General features: G+C 37.4%; 1 protein-coding gene and 1 pseudogene across 1 annotated transcript; one reads left to right on the top strand and one right to left on the bottom strand.

Annotated features, from left to right (window-relative positions):
* Positions 1 to 828: 828 nt before the first annotated feature.
* LOC149095531 (uncharacterized) lies at positions 829 to 3,755 on the top strand. The gene is made up of 2 exons (XM_089281878.1): positions 829 to 1,556; positions 3,468 to 3,755. The coding sequence occupies exons 1-2, from the start codon at positions 1,488 to 1,490 to the stop codon at positions 3,753 to 3,755; spliced, it is 357 nt and encodes a 118-aa protein (XP_089138004.1). The 5' UTR covers positions 829 to 1,487.
* Positions 3,756 to 12,700: 8,945 nt separating this feature from the next.
* Positions 12,701 to 14,578, bottom strand: LOC149095530 (uncharacterized; annotated as a pseudogene).
* Positions 14,579 to 19,481: the final 4,903 nt, after the last annotated feature.

The raw sequence follows: 19,481 nt of genomic DNA, 5'->3' as shown, positions 1-19,481 counted from the left end.
TTTTGAAAAAATGATATCTCTGGTTCATTTAAACTGTGAAATAATCCTTCTTTAGCCAAAGAATTGTTTACCAAAGTTGCTATGGCGCGCTGCTCACATCTAGTTATTTTTTTTCTTCAGGGAAAAGTTCTGTGTTTCAGCATGCGTCAGCAAGTCGCTTGCGAGATGTTTACTGTTTGAAGGCTACTTTGAAGTATTCCGAAGACCTTGTGGAAAAATGATATCTCCCATTATACATGTACATGTATCTGACACAAACCGTTCATTCAAATGGTAAAATACTCGAAGTTTCTATGGTGCGCTGCTCACATTTTGTTATTTTTAATTTTCTTCAAGGAAAAGTTGGGTGTTTCAGCACATGTCTCCAAGTTGCTTGCTTCGACCCTTGTTCACTTTGCGTCAAAAAAATGTTATCTTTCGGTTGTGTTTGCTCCATGAAGATGAAATTGCTGAAGCGTGTATCCCCAGTTCTATTTGACAAAAAAACAGTAAATTTATGATTTAACGGCAAAATACTCTCTCTTTTAATTAATATTCAGTCAGTTAATTTTGTGTCAAGTGCCCAATTGCAAAATGTTAGTTTCAGCTTACATTTTGCTAATAAGTCGTCTGAAGGCATATGTGCATATACTGTATACATGTGTTCAAAATAAAGAAAACTCTTTCTTGCTCTGGGGCAAGCTGTCAAGCCATTGAAAACAACAATGACCTGTTAAGAAAAGAAAAAACAATAGGTTAGCTCATACATACATGTACTAATCAGGCATATGCATATATACTGTATAATTATGTGTATATGCATACGCGTATGTGCGTATATATGTATGTATACGCACATACGCGTATTGGGCTGACGCGAATTACGCGTATTTTTTGGTTCGGATATATCTGAGCTGCACTGTAGTAGTACTGCAGCCAGTTAGAATGTGATTGTTATTATTATGATTTTGCACAGGATGGAATGTTTGTTCCTCTTTTTCTAAATCATTTCATTTTGAAAAAATTTAATCACCACTGCTTGTCTGTGGAGATTCAGAGTATCACCTGTATAGATGAATACGGTAAGATATTTTTTGGTATAAATTTGTATATATAATTACAAGTTTTGTTATTAGTATGTTAAAGTTGCATAACTGCAACATGGATAATTATTTACCAGTTTATCAATTACACGGTTTTGCATATAGGTAACCATCATTCCAAGAGAATTGCATTCTCAGTTTCAGGTGTAGTGCATCAAGTATTTTGTACTTGTAATTGATTGTTTCTTTTTGAAATGTGCATTCCAGGGTTTTTTCAAGAATAGCAGTTATTCCTATCAGTAAAGTTGGTGGGAAACAAAGGTTGGAACACTGCCTTAGTTTAAAAGCTGAATTACAGCCAGTCCTTGAAAGGACATTTCTCAGTGTAGGGACACTGATAGAGCTGGGATCCTCCTTTGCAGCAATGAGAGAAGATGACCTTTTTAAAGAGATGTATGTAACATCATGGGAGAAACAAGACTGGATATGAGGAGCCAAATGAATTATGCTCTTGTTTTGTTTGCAACTGGAAAGGTAAGTATATAGGCAGGTAATGCAACAAAATTCCTGACAATCTTGATTTTGTTTTCGGTTCTCTGAAAATACTTTAGAGAATCAGTAAGAGAAATTTCCTTTTTTTTTCAGAGTTTGATCTGTACTCCAATTTTCAATTTAGTTGAACCTAAGGAGTAGAGTTTATTGTCTGTGTTATCAAAATGTCAGTAATATTATAGAAGTGGAAGTTATTTGAATTCTGGTTTCCATGCCAGGGCAAAGTATGTGAATCCATACCATACTTTTAAAAATATGTGATATTTATGAATGTGGGTCTTATAAAAGTTGTGAAATTTAACAAATTGACACTGGTTTTTTAAGTATCTGTCCTCTTATTAATGGTAAATTGCATCATAAAGTTCATTGTCAAAGTAGTCTGCAGATCCACTTGCCTTCATCCATACAACTTTGACAATGTAATATTTATGACCAAATTTATCATCAATAAGAACACAGATGCATAAGAATCTGCTTGCTGTGTTTTTTATTTTCATTACAGTGAAACCTGTATTAGGCGGACACCCTTCTAGTGATTGGTAGGCAGACACCCTTACTAGTGTCTGCTTAACACAGGCTGTCTGCTCAAAACAGGTTCTAGTATGTTGTGCAATAATAGTCAATTATTTTGTAACACAACTTAGCATGTAACATCAAAGAATAGCTAAGACTGCTCATAGCACAATGTCCAGTTGATCACTGCATCAATCTGGAATAATCACTCAGCTTAAAAACGATATTGCTGAACAATGTACAGGAGTCTCAGCTGAACCTTTAGAAGTAAAATGAGCCCTTTAAGCGTCCGCTTACTGCAGGTTTTGTGCAACAAAATGTCTTAATATTGGTGTCTGCATCTGTTTAATTAAGAGGTGTCTGCTGAATGCCGGTTGATTTTTAATTACTGTAAATGTGGGAAAAAAAATTTGGGACTTATTAAAGCTGGTGTCCACTTAAAAGAGGGTGTCTGCTTAATATGGGGTCTGCCTAATACAGGTTTCACTGTTAACAAAATCCAAAATTGTCAAATGGAGGCTTCACTAGAGGAAAACACCGGTTAAAAGCTAAATTGAATTAAGCCAAAATGATCCATAGAATCACGGCCTTTATTCCACTGGGAAATTCCTGAAAACATACTGAATTATTCCCAAGTTTAGTTTATTTTCATCAAATACTCGAACACAGCAAAAAAAGGGTTCTACTGTATTGCGGTAAATTTTCATGCCAAACTACAATAATTTACCCAATCTTTTTCACTTCACAGTTGAATTCATTATATTCACAAGCTGATCTTCAGGCTAGCTATCTGTTAATCCTGTTTAGATGCACTTTTTGGCTATATTGAGAAAGCAAAATCATATGCTAAATGTCGCTGAAACTGTTCACGATGATGTCAGCTGTGAGTCTGTACTCCTACTGATGATAAAAATACATGTAAGCCAGTGATCGTGCAAGAAAGTAGGCAGTCATTGTGAACAATTAAATGTACTTGTAAAATTGAGTCTCTCTATAACCACTGACAACAGATGAAGATGGGCTACAAACACAAGACTATATATTTTTGATTGTGACTTGATCTTTGTACAGACAGTTTTGTTGAGCAGACATACATTGCTATGGAGATTAAGAATGAGATCAATGGTAGTAATATAGAATGAAATTTATGAAACCTGGGTTTCAAAACTCCCTAGACTGTTAGCTGGGAAACAGTTATATGTTATGGATGTGGTCATGGTATTTAAGAATTGAGTCATAGAGGGTTATTCATTAACAGTAAGAAAATAAAAAAATCTTACAACATGTACTTTTGGCAAATTATTTGTAATAGCTTTACCTTAGACTGACATCAATAAAATACCGCAAGGGAGCTTAATTTTGAAATTTGTTTCCTTGTAGATACTAGGGAAACTCCAATTGAAAGAAGCCTATCTTAATATAGTAGAGAGCCTCTTCTCTGAGAAAGTAGTGCCCAGGCACATGCAGCTTCTGGATCAAGATGAAGGGAGGGCAGACAGTGCTGTTGATTATAATGAGGAGGAAGTGGCAGAGATGACGGCAGTGGTCAACAGGATTGTTCAAAGCTGTTCCGTTGTTCCTGAAAAGGCCTTGCTTAATCTGGTTTTGGTTTATTATATACTTTTGGATAACATGTCAAATGCAATAACTTATAATTTGCTTGAGTGAAAAATAATGTACAAATGACACAATCCTGAGTTACATGTAAGTCAGGCTGCAGGAATTAATCACACATACATGTAGGACACATTGCTCATTATAGCCTAATACTGTTTAACCAATCTCATTTTGGCTATGTAATTGTATTTTTTTTTTTCAGACAAAGCATTTCTTTATCCCAAAAACATCTTTAACCAAATGGAAGTGTGGCGATGTCTTAGGACTTAAAGTACTTGTAGATGAAGCACTTGTTTTCACTGGGAAGAGGATGTGTGGGATGACTGACTTTGCCAGGAAGAGGACAGTTGTCAGGATGCTTGCACGTTCAAAGGCGCCTTTTTTCAACCGAGATACTAATCAACAATGATGAAGGTATATGCGTATAGAGAAGACTTGTGACATTCTTTTAACAGTATTTTTTGATGGGGATAGTAAACAACACACCAAAGGTGTCCAGGGCTAGGAACTGAGGATATATGATGTCACAGGTCAATGAGTGACTGCCACTGTGACTAGCATTTACTGTTCCCCTGGTTCCATTTGACTGTTATTAGTTATGCAGCCAAGACAGTGATGTGTTGGACAACTATAATGATAATCTCATGACAATCTGCATGTGTGCATTCACTTTGTCTATAGCTGTCAGAGCTAACTAAATATGATCATGTTGAATTCCAACTTGAAAATTTACAAATTCACCATTGATAGTGATTCCGTTTTCCTCAAACAGTATGCAGAATTTTTTTATTCCAAGTTGTTGTTTTGTACAATGTAGATTGATTTAAGAAATGTACCAAGATTGATAACTCAGATGCAGAGCCCTTATACAGCTTATTGAATCTTTTGTTTGGTGGCATTCGTGTTTCTGTCATGGTGGTGGTTGCATTAGCCCCCTGAGTAATAAGTTTGAACCGTTGTTAAAGTTACTAGATAACATTGTCTGTCAAAAATATATTTTCTGTGATGTTTTTGTATTATCATTGTTTTTACCTCCTTGTCATGTTTAAAGCCTTTTTTGAGATAACAATAACAGACAGCATGAAATAATTTTTTGGCTTTTTTGAAATGTGGTCTATATACTAACTTGGGAATAAAGTCAATGTACAGAACTCACTTTTTCTGTTTTGTTTTCAAACATTCGTTCAGCATATGAAGAAACCAGAGAATCAAGTTTTTGGGGATGTCCTCAAAGAGGTAAAATAATTAAAATTGATCAAGTTATAACTTACTAACAGTTAGTAATAATCGTAACAACAAAAGAATGTAGTTCCCATTAACAGCTGTGCTGTCTGTCTTTATAAAGTACTGCCAATTAAAAATTAATTTTTAATCCTTCTCTTTTGCCATATTGTGAGACATTACACCTGATCTCAAAAAAAAAAATCCAGGACTCATAGAATTATAAATAATAAATTTAAAGTCTTGTGCTACACAGTTCCATCACCTATGTAAAGTGCTAGCAATATTGACAAAGATGCTCGTGGCCCATGTTAAATTATCACTTCTTGTAGAATCCATAAATAAATAAAGAAAAAAATGCTGTAACACACTGTATGTTGTTTTAAAGAGTGAAGAAGCAGCCAGTGGAACTTCAGTTCCTGTGGATACCATTTTAAATGACAAGGTAATATTTAGCTTCTCACTTTAACCCATTGACTCCTAATTTTTATATTCTAGAACAGGTAAGTGGATGGTTTATTCACTGTTGAAATGACGTAACTACACAATGTTTCATTTATGCACACAACCTTAACTTGTTAAAGATGTATGATTTTAACAATTTTTCTGTGGGCCCACATGGGCATTTGTAGGTATTTTGAACTTTTCTTAAATTCACAAAACTAAAAATGCAGCAGGACTTGTAAACATAATTTTTGAAAATAGTTTTCCAAGGGGTCTTTCAGGTAAAATAAAATAAATTATAAAATTTCACTCCTGCATGTTGCATGATTCTTCATATTTACAGGCAAGAGCACAAAAGTAATTATATTGAGTATTAATGAATTTTTTATAATCAATTTCTGTAATATGTTAATAAAGTAAGTTCTAGATTATTGTTTTTATAGGTATCAACCCCTTTGGAGACTGTTGTTGATGATGACGAAATTTTACTTCAGAATGTTCGCCAAATACTGAAAATACCTTTTTGGAACAATATTATGCCCTTTTATCGTGACAAAGTTAGAGCAAATTATGTCCTAAAAAGGACTTGACTGTCTATCAAAATTAATGCTATAAATAACAGTTCTCTTTGTAATACGCTTTGTATGTTCAAACCATGACAAATGGTTATAATTGACTGTGGTCTTTTCATCTTTGATACCTGCAGAAATGGAATCTCATAGGTCTAAAGGGCCAGAAACTGGAAAGGAAGAAGGTGATAAATTATAAATTTTATTTGGCAGTATAAATGCACTTTAGAAATGCAATAGTTGCGCTACTTTCTGATGGCAATGATATATCTCTAAGTTATAATAATTAAAATTAAAATATTTATTTCATGATATTTTTATTGAAATGAGAGGTACTGAAAGAAACTATACAGAATTCTATACAAATGTCCAACTAGTGGCTCAAACAACTAAGTATTCTGTCTCAATTTTGTTGATTTCTATATATTTAGGTACCAGCAGTAATGCCAGAATGGACCAGGATGATGTGGACAAATTGGTAAATCTGTTTATTGGGATTAGCTGTGTATTAAAGCACTACAGTACTGACGTTTTTTCAGTTACCACAATGTTTTACACAAAAGGTTTAAGTAAATGCTCAGACAGGCATGTTGGAAAGTAATTCCTTGCAGAAGTTTGTAATCAAATGATGTAATTTGGCAATAAGGTGGATGAAAAGGAATGAAAACTTCTCTTCTAAAAAATGGAAAAACAATACAACGCTTTGTTAGATGGCTTGTGTTTGTAGCCTTTAGAATGCGAGCTCTGATTAGCTTATTATACGGCATTATTCTCCCGTAATGCCCACGGGTCGATTACGGGCCTGCTAAACTGAAGCAAAAAGCCATATAATAAACAACTTATTAACCTCGAACATTCAGTCCATAAGGAAAACTCTCAAGCCACGGCCTTGCCGTATTGACTTTGCTATTAGGGAGTTTAAGAAGCTACGACGACGACGCCGAGGAAAACGTCGATTAAAAAATGAATTTATATGTTACCTACGAATCTCGTGATACTCTTAAGTCATTTACTTTGTTTATGACTGTCAAAAGTATCACGAAACTGAATCTGGGACACAGAGATAAATTTGAAATAGAAATTTCAAACCTTAGCTGTTGTGGTTTACGTTGTTCAGACAACGCGGAATTTGGCCATTTCACGTTCTTGTTTTGCAGGGGACGGCAAAGAAATGTACCAAGAATCATAACGCGCGTGCACAGTCATTGTTCTGCTCATTAAACCTTTTGTTTAGCGACGTTGCCGTTGCCGTCGTGGCTTTCTTAAACTCTCTATTGCTCGGTTAATGCGGCATGGTCCCGGTTTGAGATTTTCCCGTAAAGACCTCACTCTCGGTTAATTAGTGGTAAATATTACCATCCGAATGCGAAATTCATCAAATGTGACTGACTGATCACATGTGATGAGTTTTTAGAATCATTTAATACAAGTGAAAACTTAAGTATGAACTCTGCCTAGTAAAATATCAGTTGTTTTAGTTTCACAGTACTTGTTCATGATTCTTATATCAACATCTGATCAACAGGCTTTGGATGAAGAGTTCACAAAGGCTGCCCTGGTTAGAAAAGGTAAATGTCATAATATTTATTTATTTCTTAATGTATTAATTTAGTCAGTAAGTCAGTCAGTCAGTCAGTCAGTCAGTCAGTCAGTAAATCAGTCAGTCAGTCTTTCAGTTACTGATTTATTAAGGTTAGGCTGCGTTAAAAGGCAACAAAATAAGCAATATATTGCAAAATTACCATTTATGTTGTGGTGCACATAAAGTAAAAACACCAAAAGCAGCCTCCATGAAGCATTTTCATTGGTTATTTTTAAGGTGGCTCCCTAGGGTAATTACGAACACCCTCCCTATAGAGCGCGAGTTAGAAAAGGAAACTTAGTTAATTTCTCTTAAAGTTTTACCCGAAGAGATTTACCAGTATGGGTACTGTTAAAATAAGGCTTATGTTTTGGTTGTCAACTTTTGGATTAACGCCGTTACCATGGCAACATCTAATCTAATGACAGGCAGATGTATTCCTCATTTTGACCTAAACTCCTTAATATTTATACTTTCCTTTGGTGAAATTGTTTCATACTTCTCCACATCATGGAAACGATACTGCCTGACACTTTGAATTGGTAAAAAGTCAAGGTTGTTCAGACGGTTTTTCCAATAATCTGTAATTTGTCATTATTCTAAATATATTAGATTAGCTCTGAGAGATTTTCACAAAAATAGGGTATTTTATTGGAATTGTTTGTGGTTGACGTCAAAAAAATGAGGAAAACACGCGTGGTGTCACGCGTGGTTATTTATTTAAGTGCGCGCTCATGAATGAATGAAGGATGGACTTGATTGAGATTGTGCTGTACGGCATGCGCAACGGCGTGTGCGGCCTCTACGAGTCTTAACAAAAATGGCTTCGTTCACCAAAACCAGGGAATTTATTCTATTCTACCACATAGGCTTGATTAATGACGAGGATTTCTTTCTCCTGCATCCATTTTACATCTGCGAGACCTATGTAGATTTGCCTCTCAGGCTTAATTTCAACCACAAAACAAAATAATACTGATAAAAAGCTCGATTACAGCAGGATCAGGGTGTTTGTACAACGTGATCAGCAAGAAAAAAGTTTGATCCTAATAAAATACATTTTGAACAGCAAAAAACAGTTATAGCTCAGCTCAGTACATACGGAGCTCGTCATCTGCGACTGTTCGGCCCGGTACAAATACGACTGTCGCTCACGGTAGATGGTTAAATCGTTTAAATTTTCTGCAGAAATGACAAAGAAACATTTATTTTGGACGGAGTTTTATGATTCCATACTTTATCTTCGAACTAGGCTGTTTAAACAGTGAAAAAAGCGTTAAAATGAGGAGTAAACAGCTGGCTTACACGAGGGAAAAGCAAGGCCGGAAAGTCGTACTGGAACGCGCGTCATGACGTCAATGGAATTGATCTTTACTATTTACCGCCTTTCTTGTCCCTAATTTATAATTGCTCATCAGGCATTTTGGATGATGGTATCAAAGAAGTAAATTATTCAAAGTGAAAGCATGATGTTCGGACTCCAAAAGGTAGTCGTTGGTCACATGATTTAAAGGAAAATGCATATTTCATTACGCACATCAGTACTGCTATCATAATGAGAATCTACCCTGGTACACATGTTATACGACCCCATTTTTGTTTCTCCTCTGTGGTCGTTGTAAAGGGGTTACATTTTATGGTTTTTAATAACAGTAACAGTAATAGTGATTTAAATTGACTCAGTTCTTTGTTGTTTTAGGTGCTGACAAGCAGTTAGTAGATGGCCTACACCAAGGTCTTACAACAGGTATTTTTACATCAAAGTAAATGTGGAAAAATGACCTGAACAAAATGGCACCAATAGAAAATGAATGGTACTGCACGGCAGGAAAACAATGAAATCCTGTTGCTCAGTGGGCCAGTACATTTCAGTTTTCAGTTGCCCCCACTAAAATATTAATTGCCCAATAAGTCTGCTTTGTTCATTCCTTATCAACTAAAGGCCGCCGCACACTAGCCGATTTTTTGTCGGCCGACAAAAAATCGGCTAGTGTGCAGCGGCCTTAACAAGACTGCTGAGGCTAATTTCACTTGCCCACCGGACTATCAATCTTCCATTTTCACTAGCCCAAGAGCAAAATTTACTTGCCCTGGGCAATCGCAAGTGGTGTTTTTTTTTCCTGCCTTGTACTGAAGCTATCAGCAAGGCTACCTAAAGCAGCTTTCTCCAAAGACAAACGCACTTGGGATTGTTTTAAAAGTATAACGTTTCCAGCAATTTGCAAACTCAACCCAGGAAACACCAAACATAAACTCTTTGATAGGCTGCCCTCCCTCTCCTCTTCCAATGCTGTAGCAACACAAAACAATTCCATGTGGGTAATTTTGCAGTAAGCTCAACATTTAAAGGGGTGGAGCAGAGCAAAACTAATTACTTTTTAAATACATAAATTGTCTCTAGCTGTAGAAAGGAGTGGAACTAGTATGGGCACAATGAAGCATTTTGAATTCCAGTATACGGAGATCAACTCAACAGGCCGTTAATTACATGTTAAGACAGGAATAGAACTTAAGTGGACGGTTTGGAGGGCACTGAAATAGAGCTTTGCAAATATTTCAAAATGAAGCCCTCGACCCATTTCTGACCTGCATGGAATTTGGCCACTTCGAAGAAAAATGACCAATCGGAACCAGGGAAGGTGATCTTTTTCGTATACAGACCAGTGTCGTTTAGGAGTCCAGAAAATTTGAAACCAATTGAGAACGAACACAGTTGAATTTGTGAAGCACCGAAACCTCTATGCTGCCTACTCTACGGATCCCATATTTCCTGGCCAACTATGATTCATAATTACATATTATACACAGTATTTTAACTTGAAAGAGCCAAAGAAAAGACACTTAACCTTTTAACGTTCTTGATCCATTTACGAGGATGGTTCCCCTTATTCTCAATAAGCGTCTTCATTGGATACTTTTCTTCAAAGTTGCTAGGATCAAGTAGTCAACAGACACAACAAATAAGAACAAAGGCACTCACCTTTTATAATTTATTATCTTCTAGGCAAGAGGAACCGTAAAGGAAAAAGTTGGAAGAAAAACCTTGAAGAGGATTAATCTTTTTCTCTGACAATTCAGTTCTGGGAACTGTAAATCATTCATCCAACTGACTTTGTCTCGTAATTGTACTAACGAAAGGCGTTGCGGAGGATGCAATTAAGGTGGCTACGACTGCATGGTCAAACAAGATTGATAATCATATCTTCCTTCGAATAGCTAAATAATGTCGAAATGCTCTTTTCATCAATTTTAACCATCGTTCCCGTTCCCGTTTTTGACAAATGTAGATCGATTTTTACTTTTTTCAGGTGTGGTTTAACATGAAATTGGATTTTTTTACAGTACTGAGAAAAGCGTTAAGTCAGTGATTTATATTAAAACACTAATATTACTGGTTTACTTAAAATCGAATATAAATAGGGCTTATTTTACAACTCCTGGCAAATGTTTTTCAAGAACAGTGCCAATGAGGGATATTGGCTGTTATCGCATTATTCAGCTTGTACTCAATAGTGTTTGTAAGTAAGAGCATTGCACATTCTGAAGAATTTCACACTACCACGGTCTCTGTAAATTTCTCTATTTTGTTATAATAAAGCTTCCCACAATGCCACCTTATTTTAGTGTTGTATTTCCCCAAACTCTTTTCACATAATCAGTATTTAAGGTGGCTCCCTATAGTTTTACGATCGCACGCGCACTGAGGACGAAAAGTCGAGTAATCCGCGCGCGCTGAAAGGAGAACGTCAGTGTTTTTGGATATTTTATGAAGTCAACATTAGCACAAAAAGCAAAACTGACAGTGAATATTTTCTTTTGGTATCAAACATGTGGGACGGCATGGCAATCATTTACTCTTCAGCTGTAAAGCATGTCTTGTCCCCCTCTCCGCCGAAAAGTAGTGCTTTTCCATAGTGAGCCACCCTCCTCCATGTGGACTCGAAATCTCCTATTACAGAATTTTTTTGTTAGAACTTTCAAATTTTAGCTTCAAATTTCGTACTTGAAACCACCAGAGATTGGTGCACCTCCGGTTGGTGTCCACTGTAATTAACACATGCGGACTTACAGTTAACTGCAAATAGCCTGTGCCAGGCGTTTGGTTAGTGAGGAACGGCGGAATGAAAACATGAGAAATATTCGTTGGTGTTTTATTAATCGACCATCGAGCGGGGGAGCCGCGAATTAATCTAGAACCCAGATCTTCCAAGACCAAGCAGAAGGGAGATTTCACTTCTCAGGGTCAAACAGAGTGAAATCTGGGTATGAGATTAGCCGCGAGCCACTCGAGTTTAATTCTATCATGAAATCTGATTGGCCAACAGAAAACAAAAGTTGCTATGTCACAGAACCGTTTTCTGGCTCGAGTTCGCTGACGTTATTTTTCGGTGTAGACAAGCGACAGGCGGAAATACGTCTGCATTCGCAGGCTGTAGAGCACTTTAAAATAATAAACACTGTAGGCTTCCCAAATACCGGAAGGGGGGTGCAGTATTCCTTGGAATCATTGGCAGGCGCGTGCCGTCCAGTTCTCTAAATCCTGACCCCATTTCAGACCAATAAATGTCACTTTTCATACCCTTTTCTAGGCTTGACCTCTAAAATGCTGTTTTCAAATATGCATGACCGTTCAGTGTATTCTGCGAGGCAAATCGCGCTTTATCGTGGTATTAAAATTGATTCCTCTCGTTTTTGTTTGAAGATGATAAACTCGACAAAAAGAGACATAAATTTCAAGTAATGTCTATATTATGGTTTATTTCAAATTAAGCCATACTTTCGCGGACCAAACCGGCGAAATCATTCTACCCATTTTCAAACCAAAACGGTTGACAAGCCATAGCCTTCAAAAAGGCGGCACATACCTTATATAGGGTAGAAACCCCTCTCCCCACGCCCTGAATTAGCTTCTTCTCAGTAACAACAGCTGGAAAGTAAGGAACGCATCTTTAGTAATCAACGAATTAACAGTACGCAAAAACATCTCGATCGAGATAGCGAAAAGTCTCAAGTATGTACAGTGAAACCTGTATTAAGCGGACCCCATATTAAGCGGACACACTCTATTAAATGGACACCTGCTCAAGTCCCACCTTTTTTTCTTACATTTACTCCAAAATAAACGTGCATTCAGCGGACACCTCAGTTAAGCGGACACGGACACCAGTATTAACCCATTTTGTTGCACAAAACCTGTAATAAGCAGACACTTCAAGGGCTTTTTAATTCTGAAAGCCCAGCTCAGACTCCGTCAACATTGTTCACCGATGTCATATTAAAGCTAAGCAGATTATTCCAGATTGATGCATTGAATGACTGGACATTGTGCTACCGGCAGTCCTTGATCTTACAATATGTTACAATATGTTACAAACGGGTTAATATTATTGCACAATATATTTGAACCTGCTTAGAGCGAACAACCCATATCAAGAGGACATTAGCGAGGGTCCAAAGGGTGTCCGCTTAATACAAGTTTCACCTGTATTAACGTACACCAAGCAAGTAAAGAACAGCAAGCAAGTTAAGTACACCAAGCAAGTAAAGTACACCGAGCAAGTACGGTAAGCCAAGCAAGGAAAGTACATCAAGCAAGTAAAGTACACCAAGCAAGTAAAGTACACCAAGCAATTGAAGTAAATCAGGCAAGTAAAGTACATCAAGCAAGTAAAGTAAATCAAGCAAGTAGAGTAAATCAAGCAAGTAAAGTACATCAAGCAAGTAAAGTACATCAAGGAAGTAAAGTACACCAAGCAATTAAAGTAAATCAAGCAAGTAAAGGAGATCAAGCAAGTAAAGTACATCAAGCAAGTAAAGTACATCAAGCAAGTAAAGTACATCAAGCAATTAAAGTACATCAAGCAAGTAAAGTACACCAAGCAAGTAAAGTACATCAAGCAGGTAAAGTACACCAAGCAATTAATGTACATCAAGCAAGTAAAGTACACCAAGCAAATAAACTACATTAAAGAATTAAAGTACATCAAGCAATTAAAGTACACAAAGTAATTAAAGTACACCAAGCACGCAAAGTACACCAAGCAAGTAAAGTACACCAAGCAATTAAAGTACATCAACCAACTAAAGTAAATCAACCAAGTAAAGTACATCAAGGAAGTAAAGTACACCAAGCAATTAAAGTAAATCAAGCAAGTAAAGTACATCAAGCAAGTAAAGTACATCAAGCAAGTAAAGTACATCAAGCAGGTAAAGTACATCAAGCAAATAAACTACATTAAGGAATTAAAGTACATCAAGCAATTAAAGAACACAAAGCAAGTAAAGTACACCAAGCAATTAAAGTACACAAAGTAATTAAAGTACACCAAGCACGTAAAGTACACCAAGCAAGTAAAGTACACCAAGCAATTAAAGTAAATCAAGCAAGTAAAGTACATCAAGGAAGTAAAGTACACCAAGCAATTAAAGTAAATCAAGCAAGTAAAGTACATCAAGCAAGTAAAGTACATCAAGCAAGTAAAGTACATCAAGCAAGTAAAGTACACCAAGCAAGTAAAGTACATCAAGCAGGTAAAGTACACCAAGCAATTAATGTACATCAAGCAAGTAAAGTACACCAAGCAAATAAACTACATTAAGGAATTAAGATACATCAAGCAAGTAAAGTACACCAAGCAATTAAAGTACATCAAGCAATTAAAGTACACCAAGCAAGTAAAGCACACCGAGCAAGTACGGTAAGCCAAGCAAGGAAAGTACATCAAGCAAGTAAAGTACACCAAGCAAGTAAAGTACACCAAGCAATTGAAGTAAATCAGGCAAGTAAAGTACATCAAGCAAGTAAAGTAAATCAAGCAAGTAGAGTAAATCAAGCAAGTAAAGTACATCAAGCAAGTAAAGTACATCAAGGAAGTAAAGTACACCAAGCAATTAAAGTAAATCAAGCAAGTAAAGGAGATCAAGCAAGTAAAGTACATCAAGCAAGTAAAGTACATCAAGCAATTAAAGTACATCAAGCAAGTAAAGTACACCAAGTAAGTAAAGTACATCAAGCAGGTAAAGTACACCAAGCAATTAAAGTACATCAAGCAAGTAAAGTACACCAAGCAAGTAAAGTACATAAAGGAATTAAAGTACACCAAGCAATTAAAGTACACAAAGCAAGTAAAGTACATGAAGCAAGTCAAGTACACCAGGTAATTAAAGTACATCAAGCATGTAGACTACACCAAGCATTTAAACTTAAGTTCCAGAGAATCGACCCAACGTTGGGTCAAACTCAGGCTGCGCGTGAGCCGGTCTAGGCTACTTTTTCAGTCATAAAATGAAGTGGGGCTCTATTTTGGCCTAGAAGCTCGAAACGGAGCGTGCGATCCCTTTGCGTCTGTCAATTTTACCGAAAACCAAACCCATTACGAGTTAGGTAAGAGTCCCTGGGACTGGAAAATTTCCCTCAAGTTGCTGAAAATCGACCGCTGAGACCGCCTTACGCGCATCGTGATTTTGTCCAACTTTGGCCCGATCTGCCGGAACTTCGGGGATATTTTCCAGTCCCAGGGACGCTAAACTAACTCGTGATGGCCTTGGTTTACAGTGAAAGGGAGAAAGGAAAAATATTTAAAGGCTCAGTTTCGAGCTTCTACGCCGAAATATAGCCCCACTTCATGTTAAGACTGATAGAGTAGCCGAGACCGCCTCACGCGCATCGTGATTTTGACCAACTTTGGCTTGATTTGCCTGTACTTGGGAGATATTTTCCAGTCCCAGGGACTCTAAACTAACTCGTGATGGCCTTGGTTTTCAGTGAAATGGACAGAGAAAAAATATTTGAACGCTCCGTTTCGAGCTTCTAGAGCGAACTATAGCCCCTTTTTATTTTAACACTGATAGAGTAGCAAGACCGCCCTACGCGAATCTTGATTTTGAGCAAATTTGGCTCCATTTGCCGGAACTTGGGAGATATTTTCCAGTCCGAGGGACTCTAAACTAACTGGTGATGGCCTTTGTTTTCAGTGAAATGGACAGAGGAAAAATATTTGAACGCTCGGTTTTGAGCTTCTAAATCAAAATATAGCCCCACTTTATTTTAAGACTTATAGAGTAGCCGAGACCGCCTTGCGCGCATCGTGATTTTGACCAAATTTGGCTCGATTTGGCGGAACTTAAGGAATATTTTCCAGTCTCAGGGACTCTAACCTAAGTGGCGATGTCCTTGGTTTTCAGTGAAATGGACAGAGGAAAAATATTTGAACGCTTGGTTTCGAGCTTCTAGGCCGAAATATAGCGCCACTTCATTTTAAAACTGATAGAGTAGCCGAGATCGGCTTACGCGCATCGTGATTTTGACTAACTTTGGCTCGATTTGCGGGAACTTGGGGGATATTTCCAATCCCAGGAGCTCTAAACTAACTGGTGATGGCCTTGGTTTTCAGTGAAATGGAGACAGGAAAAATTATTGAACGCTCGGTTTTGAACTTCTAGGCCGAAATATAGCCCCACATCATTTTCAGAATGATAGAGTAGCCAAAACCACCTTCCGTGCATAGTGATTTTGATCAATTGTGGCTCGATTTCCCGGAACTTGGAGGATATTTTCCAGTCCCCGGAACTCTTAACTAACTCCTGATGGTCTTGGTCTGCAGAGAAATGGACACAGACTTTCGCTAATCGTTCTCACTTTATTTCTTGCGCGTAAGAAACACAAAATCCACTGGACTTTCGCTAATCGTTCTCACTTTATTTCTTGCGCGTAAGAAACACAAAATCCACTGGACTTTCGCTAATCGTTCTCACTTTATTTCCTGCGCGTAAGAAACACAAAATCCACTGGACTATCCCTAATCGTTCTCACATTTTTTCTTGCGCGTAAAAAACACAAAATCCACTGGACCTTCGCTAATTATTCTCACTTTATTTCTTGCGCGTAAGAAACACAAAATCCACTGGACTTTCACTAATCGTTGTCACTTTATTTCTTGCGCGTAAGAAACACAAAATCCACTGGACTTTCCCTAATCGTTCTCACTTTATTTCTTGCGCGTAAGAAACACAAAATCCACTGGACTTTCGCTAATCGTTCTCACTTGATTTCTTGCGCGTAAGAAACACAAAATGCACTGGACTTTCGGTAATCGTTCTCACTTTATTTCTTCCGCGTAAGAAACACAAAATCCACTGGACTTTCGCTAATCGTTCTCACTTTATTTCTTGCGCGTAAGAAACACAAAATCCACTGGACTTTCCCTAATCGTTCTCACTTTATTTCTTCCGCATAAGAAACACAAAATCCACTGGACTTTCGCTAATCGTTCTCAATTTATTTCTTGCGCGTAAGAAACAGATAATCCACTGGACTTTCGCTAATCGTTCTCACTTTATTTCTTGCGCGTAAGAAACACAAAAGCCACTGGACTTTCGCTAATCGTTCTCACTTTATTTCTTGCGGGTAAGAAACACAAAATCAACTGGAGTTTTCCTAATCGTTCTCACTTTATTTCTTGCGCGTAAGAAACACAAAATCCACTGGACTTTCCCTAATCGTTCTCACTTTATTTCTTGCACGTAAGAAACACAAAATCCAGTTGACTTTTGCTAATCGTTCTCACTTTATTTCTTGCGCGTAAGAAACACAAAATCCACTGGACTTTCGCTAATCGTTCTCACTTTATTTCTTGCGCGTAAGAAACACAAAATCCACTGGACTTTCGCTAATCGTTCTCACTTTATTTCTTGCGCGTAAGAAACACATAATCCACTGGACTTTCGCTAATCGTTCTCACTTTATTTCCTACGCGTAAGAAACACATAATCCACTGGACTTTCCCTAATCGTTCTCACATTTTTTCTTGCGCGTAAAAAACACAAAATCCACTGGACCTTCGCTAATTATTCTCACTTTATTTCTTGCGCGTAAGAAACACAAAATCCACTGGACTTTCACTAATCGTTGTCACTTTATTTCTTGCGCGTAAGAAACACAAAATCCACTGGACTTTCGCTAATCGTTCTCACTTTATTTCTTGCGCGTAAGAAACACAAAATCCACTGGACTTTCGCTAATCGTTCTCACTTGATTTCTTGCGCGTAAGAAACACAAAATCCACTGGACTTTCCCTAATCGTTCTCACTTTATTTCTTCCGCATAAGAAACACAAAATCCACTGGACTTTCGCTAATCGTTCTCAATTTATTTCTTGCGCGTAAGAAACAGATAATCCACTGGACTTTCGCTAATCGTTCTCACTTTATTTCTTGCGCGTAAGAAACACAAAAGCCACTGGACTTTCGCTAATCGTTCTCACTTTATTTCTTGCGGGTAAGAAACACAAAATCAACTGGAGTTTTCCTAATCGTTCACACTTTATTTCTTGCGCGTAAGAAACACAAAATCCACTGGACTTTCGCTAATCGTTCTCACTTTATTTCTTGCGCGTAAGAAAGACAAAATCCACTGGACTTTCGCTAATCGTTCTCACTTTATTTCTTACGCGTAAGAAAGACAAAATCCACTGGACTTTCGCTAATCGTTCTCACTTTATTTCTTGCGCGTAAGAAACACAAAACCCACTGGGCTTTCCCTAATCGTTCTCACTTTATTTCTTGCGCGTAAGAAACAAAAATCCACTGGACTTTCGCTAATCGTTTTCACTTGATTTCTTGCGCGTAAGAAACACCAAATCCACTGGACTTTCGCTAATCGTTCTCACTTTATTTCTTGCGCGTAAGAAACACAAAATGCACTGGACTTTCGCTAATCGTTCTCACTTTATTTCTTGCGCGTAAGAAACAAAAATCCACTGGACTTTCGCTAATCGTTCTCACTTGATTTCTTGCGCGTAAGAAACACAAAATCCACTGGACTTTCGCTTATCGTTGTCACTTTATTTCTTGCGCGTAAGAAACACAAAATCCACTGGACTTTCGCTAATCGTTCTCACTTTATTTCTTGCACGTAAGAAACACAAAATCCAGTTGACTTTTGCTAATCGTTCTCACTTTATTTCTTGCGCGTAACAAAAACACAAAATCCACTGGACTTTCGCTAATCGTTCTCACTTTATTTCTTGCGCGTAAGAAACACAAAATCCACTGGACTTTCGCTACTCGTTCTCACTTTATTTCTTGCGCGTAAGAAACACAAAATGCACTGGACTTTCGCTAATCGTTCTCACTTTATTTCTTGCGCGTAAGAAACAAAAATTCACTGGACTTTCCCTAATCGTTCTCAGTTTATTTCTTGGGCATAAGAAACACAAAATCCACTGGACTTTCCCTAATCGTTCTCACTTTATTTCTTGCGCGTAAGAAACACAAAATCCACTGGACTTTCCCTAATCGTTCTCACTTTATTTCCTACGTGTAGGAAACACAAAATCCACTGGACTTTCGCTAATCGTTCTCACTTTATTTCTTGCGCGTAAGAAACACAAAATCCACTGGACTTTCGCTAATCGTTCTCACGTTATTTCTTGCGCGTAAGAAACACAAAATCCGCTGGACTTTCGCTAATCGTTGTCACTTTATTTCTTGCCCGTAAGAAACACAAAATGCACTGGACTTTCGCTAATCGTTCTCACTTTATTTCCTACGCGTCAGAAACACAAAATCCACTGGACTTTCGCTAATCGTTCTCACTTTATTTCTTGCGCGTAAGAAACACAAAATCCACTGGACTTTCTCTAATCGTTCTCACTTTATTTCTTTCGCGTAAGAAACACAAAATCCACTGCACTTTCGCTAATCGTTCTCACTTTATTTCTTGCGCGTAAGAAACACGAAATCCACTGGAGTTTTCCTCATCGTTCTCACTTTATTTCTTGCGCCTAAGATACACAAAATCCACTGGACTTTCCCTAATCGTTTTAACTTTATTTCTTGCGCGTAAGAAACACCAAATCCACTGGACCTTCCCTAATCGTTCTCACTGTATTTTTTACGCGTAAGAAACACAAAATCCACTCGAATTTCCGTAATCGTTCTCACTTTATTTCTTCCACATAA

Source organism: Orbicella faveolata, unplaced genomic scaffold (genome assembly GCF_042242905.1).
Source record: "Orbicella faveolata isolate gen_17 unplaced genomic scaffold, um_ofav_v1 contig_50, whole genome shotgun sequence".
Taxonomy (NCBI): domain Eukaryota; kingdom Metazoa; phylum Cnidaria; class Anthozoa; order Scleractinia; family Merulinidae; genus Orbicella; species Orbicella faveolata.
Note: the sequence above shows the minus strand (reverse complement) of the source record. Positions and strands in the feature narration are given on the sequence as shown.

What these genes read in the sequence shown, in the direction of transcription:
- LOC149095531 (XM_089281878.1), top strand. Translation starts at nt 1,488, where the DNA reads ATGGGAGAAACAAGACTGGATATGAGGAGCCAAATGAATTATGCTCTT. An exon ending in TTTTGTTTGCAACTGGAAAG is followed by an intron (nt 1,557 to 3,467) that starts GTAAGTATATAG and finishes GTTTCCTTGTAG; the next exon opens with ATACTAGGGAAACTCCAATT.